Raw genomic sequence first — 16481 nt, 5'->3', positions numbered from 1 at the left:
ATGGGTTTTTACGACAATCCGGTAGTTTCATGGCCATCATTACTGATACTGGTATTTTAATTCCAGATTTTATTTTAATTAATTGAATTTAAATTCGCCAGCTGCCGTGGCGGGATTTGAACTCATGACTCTGGATTTTAGTCCAGGCCTCTGGATTACTAGCCCAGTAACATAACCACTATGCTACCGTACAGGTATAGGAGCAAGGATGTCTTACTGCAGTTTTACAGGGCCTTCGTGAAACCACACCTGTGTGCAGTTTTGGTCTCCTTACCTAAGAAAGGATATACTTGCGATAGAGGGATTGCAGCAAAGGTTCACCAGACTGATTCCTGGGCTGGCAGGACTGTCGTATGAGAAGAGATTGGGACGACTCGGCCTGTAGAGTGTGGCGGAGGGTGCAGCGGAGCATGTAGGGGAGGATGAATTTAACGGCAGGACTTCATTAACATTTTCTCCTTCCAGCAACTGGTTGGGAATACCAACGGCAGTCGGGGATCGATGGGGACGGTCCCTGGCAATCAGGAAAGACCGGAGCTTGGATGGGAGGGTGGTTGTCCTATTGAGAGACAGGAGGTCGGAGGTGGCGGGGTTGGGGGTTGGAGGTGGGGGTCGGGGGTTCGGGGTTTGGGGGTTGGATGTGGGGTTCAGGGATTGGAGGGGGTTGGGGGTTGGAGTGGGGGTCAGGGGTTGGAGGGTGGTTGGGGGTTGGAGGATGGTTGGGGGTTGGAGGCGGGGTTGGGGGTTGGAGGTAGGGAGTCGGGGGTTGGAGGTCGGGAGTCGGGGGCTGGAGGTAGGGAGTCGGGAGTTGGGGGGTGGGGGATTGGAGGGGGGGTCAGGGATTGGAGGCGGGTTTGGGGGTTGGAGCAGGGGTTGGGGTTTGGAGGAGGGGATAAGGGGTTGGAGGGGGGGGATAAAGGGTTGGTGGTAGGGGCTTGGGGGTTGGAGGGGTTTCGGGTTTGGAGGTGGGGGTTGGAGCGGGGGTCGGAGTTTGGACGGGGGGTCGGGGGTTGGAGGTGGGGGTTGGAGCGGGGGTCTGGGTTTGGAGGGGGGGGTTGGGGGTTGGAGGTGGGGGGTCGGTGATTGGAGATGGGGGGGGGAGCGGTCGGCCGATCATGGCAGTGAGGAGGGGCCGAAGGCTTGCTTATGTGGCTGGGATGGAGATGGGGGCTCCTGCTCCTCCTGGCCCACAAGGAGTACTGTAAAAAGCTCTAACCTGTTGGATCCGGCTGCTCTCACCTCCCTTGAGCTGCCTGCTTTCCTGAACCCGGGACACCCAGCCGGCTCCCAGCTGCACTGTGGAAGTCTGATTTAGATATTATAATGAGGTTTCCCACCTCTCCAAACGGGACTTGTGCAGCTCGAAACCCATCGTCATAAAAATGGCGGCAACGGGCACGTACTCAGCATGTTGGGGTCACACTCCCCGATTATTAATTTTAAACTCACTCTGACCCTCTCCCGCCTGACATGGGGGTTAATATTGACCCCCTTGTGTTTGGACAGAGGCCCTTCCCGTACTCGTGCTCATCCCAGACACCTAAACTATGCTGAATTTCCCACATCACAGGCTCCAGCTCCTTCAAATAAACTATTTTCTCTTAAGCCTTGAATAAAATTAACTGACAATTTAGTGATTGAACACCGTCTGTGTCTGAACTCTGCCTGAGCCTGAAATCCCACATTCTCCTGGCCTTTCCCTCATCACTCACCATCGTTCACCATCGTTCATTGCTCACCATCGTTCATTGCTCACCATCGTTCATTGCTCACCATCATTCATCGCTCACCATCATTCATCGCTCACCATCATTCATCGCTCACCATCATGCTGTTTGCTAGGAACTCATCCTCGCTCATGGCCCTTATACTCTTTTCTTGGTGGTGTCTGTTCGGGCCGAGCTGCCTATGGAGACAGGACCTGCGCCGGCAGCTCACCCGAGTATGTTGATGAGGCTTGAGGACCAAGTTCCATCGATTCTCCGACCTCCTGGTTCAGGCGCCAAGTCTGAGCCAGGAAACAGGCCCAGACCAAAATCTACCCCAAAGGTCTGTGAGAATATTCTTAACTGGCTGACTCTAAAGACAGCTAACCAGTAGCATGGTAAAGACAGCTAACTAGTTGCATGGTAAAGACAGCTAACCAGTTGCAAACTGGCTGTGCAGCTCTGTTGAGTGTGAGATGATGGGGCGGATTCTCATCACATTATTAATGGTTTCAGTTGCTATGCCATGGAGCAGTGTTTGAACACCGTATCCTCCAATAGGAGCAGCCCTCCTAACTCATCGAGCAATGATGGGGGAGAAGACCAGCGTGAAGCACAGAGGAACCAATGGCTGAGGGAGGAGAGAAAGCAACGTCTAAGGGTATGGTGGTAAGAGTAAAACAGAGGGAGCAGGGCAGGGCCCTTTGCATTATTACCGGTTATGGTTTGCATTATTACCGGTAATGGTTTGCATTATTACTGGTTATGGTTTGCATTATTACCGGTTATGGTTTGCATAATTACTGGTAATGGTTTGCATTATTACCAGTTATGGTACTGTAGTGCAGAGGCATAGAATCATAGAATGGTTACAACGCAGAAGGAGGCCATTTGGCCCATCAAGCCCGTGCCGGCTCTTTGTAAGAGCAATCCAGTTAGTCCCATTTCCCCTAACATCATTAAATAGGCACACATATATTATCAGAAAAATATATCATTTCTCTGGCAATACAGTGAGCACAAGCTGGCAGATTTTGCATGGCCCTGTCCTTTCTAAAGTGCCTGCATTAAACATCTTGAGGTCTGTTTTTAACAGTATTTGTGGCATAAGGATGGCTTTTGGTGAACTGAAGCCCATAATGTTAGTTGGAGAACGTTTACTGAGATCTTTAGTTGTTTTACAAGGACTGATTGTGTTTTTGCAGTTACCTGTGTCTCTAGTAGTTTGTGAATACTGTTAGTTGCTCGTGGTTGTGAAGGTGCAAGAACTCCACTTATTGAAGATGAAAGACTTTGTTCCTCAACACTTGTCGTGGCTTTCACTTGCGTCTGACAAAAAACATATATCCTATTAAAAAGATAAATAAATAGATGTGTGAGTTAAAATCATAAACTAAAGAAATTCATGTTATAAAGAGCTGATTTGTCACAAATGTTATGATGGATTTTTTCATAATTAGTAGCTTCTAATTCTATTGGAAATATGTTATATGATCAGAATTATCATTTAAAAAGTCACCTCACACTCCTATCACTATCCTTGATACCTCGAGTGGGAATGCTGGTCTCTGCCTTAGATGTGTACAAATCCCTGGTGTATTTTGGGAGAAAGTATAAGAGTAATTTGAGAAATGACGGGCGCTAAATTGGGCCGTGTAACGCCCGTTGTTTCGGCGCCACATGGCCTCTCTGACATCCAAGATGGCGTCTTGGATGCGCACGTATGTTTCCTGCGTGACGTGTGCCAGATGCCATCTTGGTATAGGAGTTAGCGCAGGCGCAGATAATGAACGCTGGAATCATGTAAAGTAGGGAGAAAATGGCTTCAATCAGTGTGCAACGCTGATTTAAAGTGATAGACACCATTTTGGGACTTAACGCTCAACTCAACGCACAGTCTTAACCCCGACCATCTGAACGTGTCTTAGAGTGCCTGGAGGACCCCCCACCAGTGCTATTTAAAGGGACCATGCAGGATTTACAGGTTAGTGGCTGGATTATTGCCTCTGGCTGCTGAGACATTTGTAACTGTTTTTGGAGGTCTCCTAGACTTCAATACTAGGACGTGGGGATATAGCCTAACATTTAGAGCCAGGACGTGCAGGAGTGAAGTTAGGAAATGCTTCTACACGCAAAGGGTGGGAGACGTTTGGAATGCTCTTCTGCTGACGGCAGTTGATGCTAGCTCACTTGTGAGTGTTAAATCTGAGATTGATAGATTTCTGTGAACCAAAGGTATGAAGGCATATGGGGCTACGGCGGCTATATGGAGTTAGGTCACAGGTCCACCATGATCTCACTGAATGGCGAAACAGGCTCGAGGGGCTAAATGCCACTGCCACTTGCTGCCTCTTGATATGTGCCACCTTCTCCTGCAAGAAAGCAGGACGTGTGCCTGGGGTGATGTGCCTGTCATGGTTGAATAGCTGCCAGTGTGTGTGGCCTGTGAGTTGTGGGTGGGCGGCTTGAAACAGTGGTAATATGTAAGGGTGGGAGGAAGCATCTGGATGGAAGAGTTGAGTACTGATGGAAAGAGTTTGTTGGTATGTAGGGGATGAGGGGTGTAGTGCGTGGAGCAGTTGGTCGGAGACGCCACTTGACAGTTGACCTCACTCACCTTGGCCACTCATGTCAAAGCATTGAACTTCTTCCTGCACTGCATCTATATTCATGATGCTGTGTGTCTGGCATTGACTTTGTCCACCGCTGCCTCCCACTGCCTTTTGGATATATGTCTGGAGGGCATCTTGCCCCCCTGTGGATATAGGATGTCCCTCCTTCTGTCCACCTCTTGCACCCAAGGTCTCTAGTGTATCAGCAGAGAACCTTGGTGCACGCACTCTCCCAGGTGTACCAACTCAGATCAGCAGACTGGTGAGGTCTGGCGTGCAGATTGGAGGATGTGGGATTTAGTAGTGCGCAATCTTTATTGAATGTTTTAACTTAACTCATCAGTGTGTAAACATAGGGATGGAATCTGCATCTGTGTTTTATGTGTGCGATGTCTGATCTCTGTTCAGACTCCATGCAGACAGTAGACTGATGTTTTCAGCAAATAACAGGTACCAGCGACCTTGAAGAGATTTCGAAGAAACATCCTCCCTTTAAGAGATGGAGCTCCCTCTGGTGGTGGAAAGTGCGAATTGCATCCATTCCAGGTGCAAGGCCTGGAAAGGAACGCCGATTGCAGGTAAGTGCTCCCTTGGGACCAAACTTGCGTCTTGCCTGCCCAGGGTCCGTCAGGCGCGGGATGTTAGCGCATCATCGCCCAGAACAGACCCTTATCCAATTTATTCCCCGACGTGGTAAGTGCAGCATACTTGGGAGGAACAGGTGACTTTGGACCTATGGTTCCCAAAGCTCTCCACCAGTAGGGGATTTTCTCGCCTCATGTCTGGGTCTGTTGTAGACTAATTGATAGAGATTGATTGCTGTGATTAGTCAACAACTCCATTATTGATGTATCATGTGGACTACCAGAAAGGTAGAAGGCGGACTAGATGGACCTTGTTTTTTTTCTCATCTAGCGATTCCTATGTATTTGTCTCTGATTGAGGAAGATTCCCGTGTCCCACTTGTAACAGTCAACCTCAAAGCTAACACCCTAATCTCTAGCATTTTTCCACCTGTCCTGACCACACTCCTTTTGAGCACAGTCCCCACTCAGTGTACAGGATTTGTCCTTAAATCCACTGGGTGCCCGACACCGACCCTCATGGTTGAAACGAGTCGGCTGTCGGGGCAAAGTGGCCTCAGTCGAAGCCGAACCTCAGGCCTCATCTCAATAACCCAGCAAGTTCAGGAATCTCAGCCCTTCTGTGTGCTGGGGGGTGGTGCACAATGGGAGGTGGGTGAACAGTGGGAGGGGGAGGGCAGTGGGGGAGGTACAGATGGAGGGGGTGTACAGTGGGGGGAGTACAGTGGGAGGGGGAGTACAGTGAGGGGGGGAGTACAGAGGGAGAGGGGAGCACAGTGAGAGGGGGAAGTAATTTGGGAGGGGGCTGAGTACTGTGGGAGGGGGGTGTACAATGGGAGTGGGGAGTACAGTGGGGGGGTTGTACAGTGGGAGGGTGGGAGTACTGTGAGAGGGGGGTGTACAGTGGGGGGGTGTACAGTGGGAGGGGGAGGGCAGTGGGGGAGGTACAATGGAGGGGTACAGTGGGAGGGGCTGTACAGTGGAGGGTATAGTTGGAGGGGGTGTACAGTGGGAGGGGCTGTACAGTGGAGGGTATAGTTGGAGGGGGTGTACAGTGGGAGGGGCTGTACAGTGGGGGGTATAGTTGGAGGGGGGAGTACAGTGGGAGGGAGGAGTATATTGGGGGGAGTACAGTGGGAGGGGGAGTACAGTTGGAGGGGGAGGACAGTGGGAGGGGGAGGACAGTGGGAGGGACTGTACAGTGGGAGGGGCTGTACAGTGGGAGGGGGAGGATTGTGGGGGGAGTACAGTGGGAGGGGGAGTACAGTGGGAGGGGGGAGTACAGTGGGAGGGGGGAGTACAGTGGGAGGGGGGAGTACAGTGGGGTGAATACAGTGGGAGGGGGAGGATCGTGGCCGTGATGAGAGCTGTGGGTGACTCCTGCTCCTTCTGGCTCCATGTGAATTAAACTAAAATGACGAACTCCTCACCCGCTCAGAGGTGGGCGGTTTCACACCAGGTGAGACACCTGCTCAGAGGTGGGCGGTTTCACACCAGGTGAGACACCTGCTCAGGAAGGGGAAGGAAGAGGCCCAACTTCAGCTCGGTCGTCTTTCAGGCATCCTTGAGGCACTGAGAGTTGGTCCCCAAAATTGTGCCTCGCTTTGCCCATTTTCTGACCGTAAAGCGGGCACAATGAGACCCAATTTCTGCCACTCTGTGTCTGCAGGAAGAGTAATCGGTTGCAGAGTTTGTGAGAGGCACATCGTCCTATGATTGTGCCGCTATTCAACATTTTATTTCCTCACTACTTCTGCCATTGGGTGGGGCACAACCATGAGTGAACCAGCACTCCTTATACTCACCGCGTTAGAAATATAGAAAACCACCAAACGGAGCAAGGCCTGTCTAACCTGCGGTGAATACACTTTTCCTGTCTTGCCTTGTATGGCAGGACATATAATCTTAAAACTGATCTAACAAGCAAATCTATTTATAGTTATAACGGGGCACATTTGATCTTAGTAAATTGTGCCAGATGTGTGAAGATTCTGTCCTGGTATCTGAGTAGTTCACTTGAATTGCAGAAATGTAACAACACAGAATGCTTCAAGCACTAGCTTTGTTTTACTGGAAGCTCCAATCTCTAAAGATATCCTTGGCCATTGTCTCAACCAGAACAGTAGGTGTTCCCAATGCCTGCTTGGTTCTGTGGTGATGCCCTCATCTCTGAGTTAGAAGGTTGTAAGTTCAAACTCCATTCTAGGAATGCAACACATAATCTAGGCTTACACTTCAGGGGCGTATTGATGGTGCTATGGTTGGATAAGATGTAAAAGAAGAGTAGGGAGTTCTCCCAATGTTCTAGCCAACATTGATCCCTCAAGCAACACCACCAAACTAGATTAACCAGTCTCTTATTTCATTGCTGTTTGTGGGACCTTTCTGTGCACAGATTGGCTGTTCAGTTTGTAACAACAGTGACTACACCAAAAAAAATAATTCATTGGCTGTGAAGCACTTTTGACGTCCTGAAGGTGCGAAAACTGCTATATAAATGAAAGTTCTTCCCTTCCTTCCTCAACCAAGAGGGTGTACATCTCTAAGACTGACAAATCTCCAGGACCTGATAGTTTCCACCCTAGGGCATTAAAAGAAGCAGGTGAGGAAATTGTAGATGTGTTAGTCATAATTTTGCAAAGCTCTCTAGATTCAGGAACTGTGGCTTTGGATTGGAAAATTGCAAATGTCACTCCATTATTTAAGAAGGGAGGGAGGGAGAAACCAGGAAATGACAGACCTGTCAGTTAACATCAGTTTTGGGGATATTACTGAAATCCATCATCAGAGACCAAGGCCCCGATATTTATTCGGAGCCGGGAAGAGAGCGAAGGGGAAGGATTTTGACGGTAGGACATCTTCTAAATTTTTTCAACAGGTCTTACGCCCGACAGCCAGATTGAGAGGCGGGAAAGCAGCCGGAGAGTGATCAGGGACTTTGGGATTTGGATCGGGGGGTCGGGGAGAGATCGGGGTCTTTGGGGTTTAGATAGAGGGGTCAGGGGGCAATCAGGGTCTTTGGGGTTTGGATCGGGGGGTCGGCAAGAGATTGGGGTCTTTGGGGTTTGAATCGAGGGCTGGGGGAGAGATCGGGGTCTTTGGGGTTTGAATCGAGGGCTGGGGGAGAGATCAAGGTCTTTGGGGTTTGGATCGGGAGTAATCGAGGTCTTTGGGGTTTGGATCGTGGGGTCAGCAAGAGATCGGGGTCTTTGGGGTTTGGATCGGGGGGGTCTGGGAACGATCGGGGGTCTTTGGGGTTTGGATCACGGGGACAGGGAGAGATCGAGGACTTTGGGGTTTGGATTGAGGGGTTGGGGACAGATCGGGGTCTTTGGGGTTTCGAACACGGTTTCGGGAAGAGATCAGGGTCTTTGGGAGTCCGACTGTGTCAAGGCTTGCTTGGGGGGGATGGGGGAGCACTCCAGTTCCTCCTGACCCCCAGGCAGTGCTGGAAAGGCATTTACCTCTTTGACCCGGTCCGTCTCACCTCCTTTTACCTGTCGGGAATCCCGGCCTGCAGCGTTAAAAATAAAAATTGAGTTAAAGTGGAGGCGGATTGGTTGACCACCCGCGCACCCCCCCCCCCCCCCGACCCGCCTCCTGAGAGCGGATTGGTCACCCCCTGACCCGCTTCCTGAGAGCGGATTGGTCACCCCCTGTTCCGCCTCCTGAGAGCGGATTGGTCGCCCCCCCCGACCCGCCTCCTGAGAGCGGATTGGTTGCCCCCCGACCCGCCTCTGTTAAACCCAGAAGTGGGCAGGTTGGGGTCGGGTTTGAGAATTTTAAGATTTTTACCTTCCCTCCCATTCTTGGGTAACCAGAGTGATGAGAAAGAAGCAAAGACTTGCATTTATATAGCACCTTTCACGTGTCAGGATGCCCAAAGTGCTTTAAAGCCAATGAAGTACTTTTGAAGTGTAGTCACTGTTGTAATGTAGGAATCGCGCCAGCCAATTTGCGCACAGCAAGATCCCACAAACAGCAATGCGATGAATGATCAGATAATCTGTTTTTTTTAAGTGATGTTGGTTGAAGGATAAATATTGGCTAGGACACTGGGGAGAATTTGCCTGCTCTTCTTTGAATAGTGCCATGGGATCTTTTACATTCACCTGAAAGGGCAGACAGGGCCTAGGTTTAAAGTCTCATCTGAAAGACGGCACCTCAGACAGTGCAGCGCTCCCTCAGTACTGCACTGAAGTGACAGCATAGATTATGTACTCGTTTCTGGAATGGCACTTGAACCCACAATTTCCTGACTCTACAATTAATGCTTCCAAGGAATTTTGGAAAATTATCATTAGTACATCTGGTAATCAATATCATGGAATGGGTGCAGAACATTTTGCAGATGGAAATGGAACAGCCAGAAGTCGTTAAGCAACCAGGTGGCAGGACAAGTTGAGAAGGCTGTTAAAAAAGCATATAGGATCCTTGGTTTTATAAACGAGGCATAGAGTACAAAAGCTAGGAAGTTATCCTAAACCTTAATAAATAACTGGCTAGGCCCCACTTGGAATATTGTGTCCAATTCTGGGCACCGCACTTTAGGAAAGATGTCAAGGCGTTAGAGAGAGTGCAGAGATTTACTAGAATAGTACCAGGGATGAGGGACTTCAGTTATGTGGAGAGACTGGAAAAGCAGGGGTTGTTCTCCTTACAGCAGAGAAGGTTAAGGGGAGATTTAATAGAGGTGTTCAAAATCATGAAGGATTTGGAAGGAGAAACTGCTTCCAATGACAGGAGGGTCGGTAACCAAAGGACACAGATTTAAGGTGATCGGCAAAAGAACCAGATGGGAGATGAGGAGAAATGTTTTTACGCAGTGAGTTGTTATGATCTGGAATGCACTGCCTGAAAGGGTGGTGGAAGCAGATTCAATAATTACATTCAAAAGGGAATTGGATAAATACTTGAAGGGGAAAAATTTACAGGGCTATGGGGAAAGAGCAGGGCAGTGGGACTAATTGGATAGCTCTTTCAAAGAGCCGGCACAGGCACGATGGGCCAAATGGCTTCCTTCTGTGCTGTATCATTCTATGATTCTATGATTTCCTTAAATTAGCATAATTAGAGAAACATGCTTTCTCCCCTGTACATTGTGCTTCTGTTGGTGTTGTTAGCGTGGATTTTGGACTGTTGAATTAAAGGCAACCATGAAGTGACTAATGGGTACACGACAGTGGTATTTACCCTAAAACCACTTAGGGTAAATACCACTGTCGTGTACCCATTAGTCACTTCATGGTTGCCTTTAATTCAACAGTCCAAAATCCACGCTAACAGTGTGAAATATTTGAAGATAGAAATTACTTTCAGTGATATTATCATGCAAATGATTAATGTGCTTGTATCAAATTCCTCTCTCTGCTAATTTAACAGTGGTGTTAACTTATTTCAAATAAATGGCCTTTTGTCTCTGTTAAAATCGCGATGTAAGTAATTTGATGAGTCCATTAAATGTTCAAACAATAACATCACCATCAGTCATTTCTAGGCTTCAGTTGGTTGTTTACAGCTTACCTGTGTCTGACCCAGGTATCTGACTCATAACCTTACCTGTGTCTGACCCAGGTATCTGACTCATAACCTTACCTGTGTCTGACTCATAACCTTACCTGTGTCTGATCCAGGTGTCTGACTCATAACCTTACCTGTGTCTGACCCAGGTGTCTGACTCATAACCTTACCTGTGTCTGACCCAGGTGTCTGACTCATAACCTTGCCTGTGTCTGACCCAGCTGTCTGACTCATAACCTTACCTGTGTCTGACCCAGGTGTCCGAACCATAACCTTACCTGTGTCTGACCCAGCTGTCTGACTCATAACCTTACCTGTGTCTGACCCAGGTGTCCGACCCATAACCTTACCTGTGTCTGACCCAGGTGTCCGACCCATAACCTTACCTGTGTCTGACCCAGGTGTCTGACTCATAACCTTACCTGTGTCTGACCCAGGTGTCTGACTCATAAGCTTTCTCTGTGTAGTTTTCAGGCAGAAGGCCTCTGCAGCCGGTCTGATGTGAAATACCCCAGATCCAGCCTTCGCTTATACCGTGCTGGTCTGTGGGGTCCAGGAAGATATAATCACTAAGATTAAGCTTCAGTTCATCCTCATTCTGAGGAATATATGGATAAAGTGCACGTGAAATCTAGAAAAACAACATATTATATCCAGTAAGTAGTACATTTCTCTGGAAAGGATTCCAAAATGTTCAGGATTATTGAGTTTACATTTTTACAAATAGCCCCTCGACCAAGAGGAAGATGAATTACCAGCGAAATAATTAAAAAGGCAAATGGAATGTTGGCCTTTATCTTAAGGGGTCTGGAATGCAAAGGGGAGAAAGCTTTGTTACAGTTTTATAAAGCTTCGGTCAGACCCCATTCAGAACTGTGTTCAGTTCAGGGCAATGCATCTCAGGAAGGATATATTGGCCTTGGAGGGGGTGCAGCGCAGATTCACCAGAATGATACCAGGGCTAAAAGGGTTAAATTATAAGGACAGGTTGCATAGACTAGGCTTGTATTCCCTTGGGTATGGAAGAATAAGGGGTGATCCAATTGAGGTGTTTATGATGATTAAAGGATTTGATAGGGTAAATAGAGAGAAACTATTTCCTCTGGTGGGGGGAGTCCAGAACAAGGGGGCATAACCTTAAAATTAGAGCTGGGCCGTTCAGGGGTGATGTCAGGAAACACTTCTTCACACAAAGGGTAGTGGAAATCTGGAACTCTCTCCCCCAAAAAGCTGTTGACGCTGGGGGTCAATTAAACATTTCAAAACTGAGATTGATAGATTTTCGTTAGGCAAGGGAATTAAGAGATATGGAGAATCGACAGGTAGATGGAGTTAGAAAATAGATCAGCCATGACCTAATTGAATGACAGAACAGGCTCGAGGGGCTGAATAGCTTCCTCCTGATCCTATCCTCCTTCCTAATTCTCGTCAAGAAATTGCAACTGCCACAAGCAATTTAAAACAGATAACAGGCAGTGATGCATCACACTGAATTTTCAGTGTTCCAACCATGACCATCAGTAGGACATTGTTAGCATTGCCTGTCTCCTGAACCTTCAGAAGGACATTGTTAGCATTGCCTGTCTCCTGAACCTTCAGTAGGACACTGTTTGGCATTGCCTGTCTCCTGAACCTTCAGTAGGACACTGTTTGGCATCACCTGTCTCCTGAACCTTCATTAGGACACTGTTAGTATTACCTGTCTCCTGAACCTTCAGTCAGACACTGTTAGTATCACCTGTCTCCTGAACCTTCAGTCGGACACTGTTAGTATTACCTGTCTCCTGAACCTTCAGTAGGACACTGTTAGCATTGCCTGTCTCCTGAACCTTCAGTAGGACACTGTTAGTATCACCTGTCTCCTGAACCTTCAGTCGGACACTGTTAGTATCACCTGTCTCCTGAACTTTCAGTAGGACACTGTTAGAATTGTCTGTCTCCTGAACCTTCAGTCGGACACTGTTAGGATTACCTGTCTCCTGAACCTTCAGTCGGACATTGTTAGCATTGCCTGTCTCCTGAACCTTCAGTAGGACATTGTTAGCATTGCCTGTCTCCTGAACCTTCAGTAGGACATTGTTAGCATTGCCTGTCTCCTGAACCTTCAGTAGGACACTGTTAGGATTACCTGTCTCCTGAACCTTCAGTCGGACACTGTTAGGATTACCTGTCTCCTGAACCTTCAGTAGGACATTGTTAGCATTGCCTGTCTCCTGAACCTTCAGTCGGACACTGTTAGCATCACCTGTCTCCTGAACCTTCAGGAGGACGCTGTTAGTATTGCCTGTCTCCTGAACCTTCAGTAGGACATTGTTAGTATTACCTGTCTCCTGAACCTTCAGTCGGACACTGTTAGCATCACCTGTCTCCTGAACCTTCAGGAGGACGCTGTTAGTATTGCCTGTCTCCTGAACCTTCAGTCGGACACTGTTAGCATCACCTGTAGCTCCAGGAAGATGGGGGATTTCACGAAACTCCCACCAAATGGGCAACACAGTTCCATCTACATTCTCCATATCCTGTTTCTTCTACATATCTCCACTGTTCCCCCACTGAATATCCCCTTTACACTCATACGAACAAACACATAGCCAGTGCAGCAATCAGTTACCTGGTAATGTACAAATCGCATGTCTCTGGAATAAATTGCTGCTGTCCACTGACAGCTCAGCCCTAACACGATGGACCGAGCCATCTCTTCCAAAGTCCACTGATGCTGTGGGAAAAACTTGTGAGACAGCGTGAGGTGCAATTGCTTGTTGTAGAGTTCAATATGACAATCTGTATGGAGAAAAGCAAAAGAACGATTCAATCGATATCAATAGATATCAAACAGGTTACAGGAAACAGTGGGAAAGGTCGTCAGGTATCTTCAGCAGGTCAGTTTCAATAAAATTTATGAAAACAGCAGTCACTTTCACAAAGACCTCCCACAGTCTCCGCTCCCCACCCCCTGAAGACCTCCCACAGTCTCCGCTCCCCACCTCCTGAAGACCTCCCACAGTCTCCGCTCCCCACCCCCTGAAGACCTCCCACAGTCTCCGCTCCCCACCCCCTGAAGACCTCCCACAGTCTCCGCTCCCCACCCTGTGAAAAACACAGACCCATAGGGTGTGAAATTGAACTTCAAAAGACGTACAAAACGGGCAGTGGGGGATCATCCACCTGTCATACACACGCCCGTCATACACACGGCCGTTATATACACGCCCGTCATACACACAGCCGTTATATACACGCCCGTCATACACACGCCCGTCATACACACGCCCGTCATACACCTCCCCGTTATACACACGCCTGTCATACACCTCCCCGTTATACACACGCCCGTCATACACATGCCCGTCATACACATGCCCGTCATACACACGCCCATTACATACCTCTTCATTATACACATGCCCATTATACACACGCCCATCATACACATGCCCGTCATACACCTCCCCGTTATACACATGCCCGTTATACACACGCCCGTCATACACCTCTCCGTTATACATCTCCCCGTTATACACACTCCCATTATACAGATGCTCGTTTACACCTCCCCATTATACACATGCCTGTTATACACCTCGTTATACACACGCCCATTATACACCTCCCCGTTATACACACGCCTGTTATACACATGCCCGTTATACACATTGCTATACACATGCCTATTATACACCTCCCCGTTATACACACGCCCATTATACCCCTCCCCGTTATACACACGCCTGTTATACACATGCCCATTATACACCTCCCCGTTATACACACGCCCATTATACACCTCCCCGTTATACACACGCCCATTATACACCTCCCCGTTATACACACGCCCATTATACATATGCCTATTATACACCCCCTCGTTATACATACGCCCAGTACACACCTCCCCGTTACATACTACTCCCGTTATACAGCCACCCATTATACACCCGCCCAGTGGGGTGTAAAATGCTGCTTTATTAGTAGTTCCTAGTGCCTCCATGAAATAGTGGTATCAGTCACTCAATTAATCATACAATTTATTATTGGATATTCACAGAATGTTTGAGTTAAAACTAGGTAACTTGAAGATCTACTGATACTTTGTCAGATATAAAATACAAATCCGTGCCTCATACCTGCCAACACAGTTGCTTCTGCAGCAAAGGCCAGTGCAAACTGTTTGATGATGTCAGCACTTGTTTCATCAAAGAAGAATCCGATATAAGTGGGGGCTGTGTGCAAGTTTAGAGAGAGAGAGGATGGGAAACGCCCCACAAACCTGTCTCCTGCCTTCTTCAACGCTTCATACAAACTCTCCAATTTACTGTCTTCACACTGCAGCGAGAAATACCATTAATGGCAATAAAGTCACATGAATGGCCCATTCAAAATACGAAAGTTCAAATTGAAACTGAGCTGATGGGAAGTGAAAAGTAAAATAGCTCGAATTCTTTGTGCCCAAGATTTACTGATTTTTTTTCTCTATTTGTGAAATAACGCTAATTGGACAGCTCTTTCAAAGAGCCGGCAAAGGCATGATGGGCCGAATGACCTCCTTCTGTGCAGTAAGATTCTATGATTCTATGAACACAAAGAGATGATTTTATGGGGCTAACTTTCCAATATTGCACTTGCACCGGGAACCCTCGCCCACCGGGAACCCTCGCCCACCGGGAACCCTCGCCCACCGGGAACCCTCGCCCACCGGGAACCCTCGCCCACCGGGAACCCTCGCCCACCGGGAACCTTCACCCACCGGGAATGCATACCACTGCGCTCAATTTTCAACGAATAATTCAAATGATTCCCTACCATGAATGCAAAATCAGAAAATTACCCCACTCCATCTCCCCCTCCCCCTTAGTCGCACCCCATCTCCCCCCACCTCTTCTCCACCCCACTTCATCTCCCCCCACCCCATCTCCCCCCACAGCCTCAGTCCCACCCTATCTCCCCCATCCCATCTTCCCCACCACATCTCCCCCCACCCGTTCTCCACCCCACCTCATCTCCCCCCATCCCATCTCCCCCCACGGCCTCAGTCCCACCCCATCTCCCCTCCAACCCATCTCCCCATCCCCTCAGTCCCACTCCATCTCCCCAACCCCATCTCCCCCCACCCCCTCAGTTCCACCCCAACTCCCCCACCCCATCTCCCCCCACCCCCTCAGTCCCACCCCATCTCCCCCACCCCCTCAGTCCCACCCCATCTCCTCCAACCCATCTCCCCCCACCCCCTCAGTCCCACTCCATCTCCATCTCCCCCACCCCCATTTCCCCCACCCCCTCAGTCCCACGCCATCTCTCCTCCAACCCAACTCTCCCCACCCCCTCAGTCCCACCCCATCTTCCCCACCCCTTCAGTCCCACCCATCTCCCTCACCCCCTCAGTCCCACCCATCTCCCCCAACCCCATCTCCCCCACCCCCTCAGTCCCACCCCCACCCCTTGAGTTCCAATCCATCCAGAGTTCTGTTTCTGTGCTGTAGATTTCATGTAAGGTTAGGCTTATGATGGAAAGATGATAAGTATAATAGAAACATACAACCTTAGACAGACAGATGTGGAAGGATGAGCTGAGGGAGCTGGAATTCACATCATTGTCAGGAAACGAAAGGTGGAGAAAATGTGGATCATGTTTACAACTTCTATACACAGAGTACAGATCAGCTGGGCACAAGGGTTAAAGTGCAAATGTCTGATGTCGGCAACAATGCAAGTAATGTGGACGATAATGGCAAAAAATAAATTGTTCCTAAAATATAAACCTATAGGGGCACATGGGCCCAAATTAATAGAAATCAGACCATGGAGGTTTACAGCACAGAAGGAGGCCATTCGACCACCTTGTAAGTAAATTCAAATCTGACAGCAAATATGGTTGCAACTTGTCCACTTATTGTGTGACAACAAGTCCTAACATAGATATAGTATACACAATATTACCATGTTCTTTCCTCGGGTAGAGGGAAGCAACCTCATGGATTCACGTCTGGGACCTCTACAAAAATTCAAGAGTTAAAAACCCCTGTATTATAGAGAACCTGGTCACGTAAAAATAAGTGAGTTGT

General features: G+C 48.6%; 1 protein-coding gene across 2 annotated transcripts in view; it reads right to left on the bottom strand.

The window, feature by feature from the left end:
• LOC137327504 (ubiquitin-associated and SH3 domain-containing protein A-like) overlaps positions 1-16481 on the bottom strand; it is a 102648-nt gene that overhangs the window by 54418 nt on the left and 31749 nt on the right. For both annotated transcript variants that reach the window (XM_067993397.1, XM_067993398.1), the window contains exons 4-7: positions 14547-14745; positions 13034-13203; positions 10845-11053; positions 2916-3054 (exon numbers count right to left, since the gene is read on the bottom strand). In XM_067993397.1, coding sequence (XP_067849498.1) covers positions 2916-3054; positions 10845-11053; positions 13034-13203; positions 14547-14745 — 717 coding nt within the window. The remainder of the gene's footprint in view (positions 1-2915; positions 3055-10844; positions 11054-13033; positions 13204-14546; positions 14746-16481) is intronic.

This window comes from Heptranchias perlo, chromosome 11 (assembly GCF_035084215.1).
Source record: "Heptranchias perlo isolate sHepPer1 chromosome 11, sHepPer1.hap1, whole genome shotgun sequence".
In the NCBI taxonomy this organism is placed as follows: Eukaryota; Metazoa; Chordata; class Chondrichthyes; order Hexanchiformes; family Hexanchidae; genus Heptranchias; species Heptranchias perlo.
The sequence above is the reverse complement of the archived record's forward strand: the minus strand, read 5'-3'. Positions and strand labels throughout refer to the sequence as shown.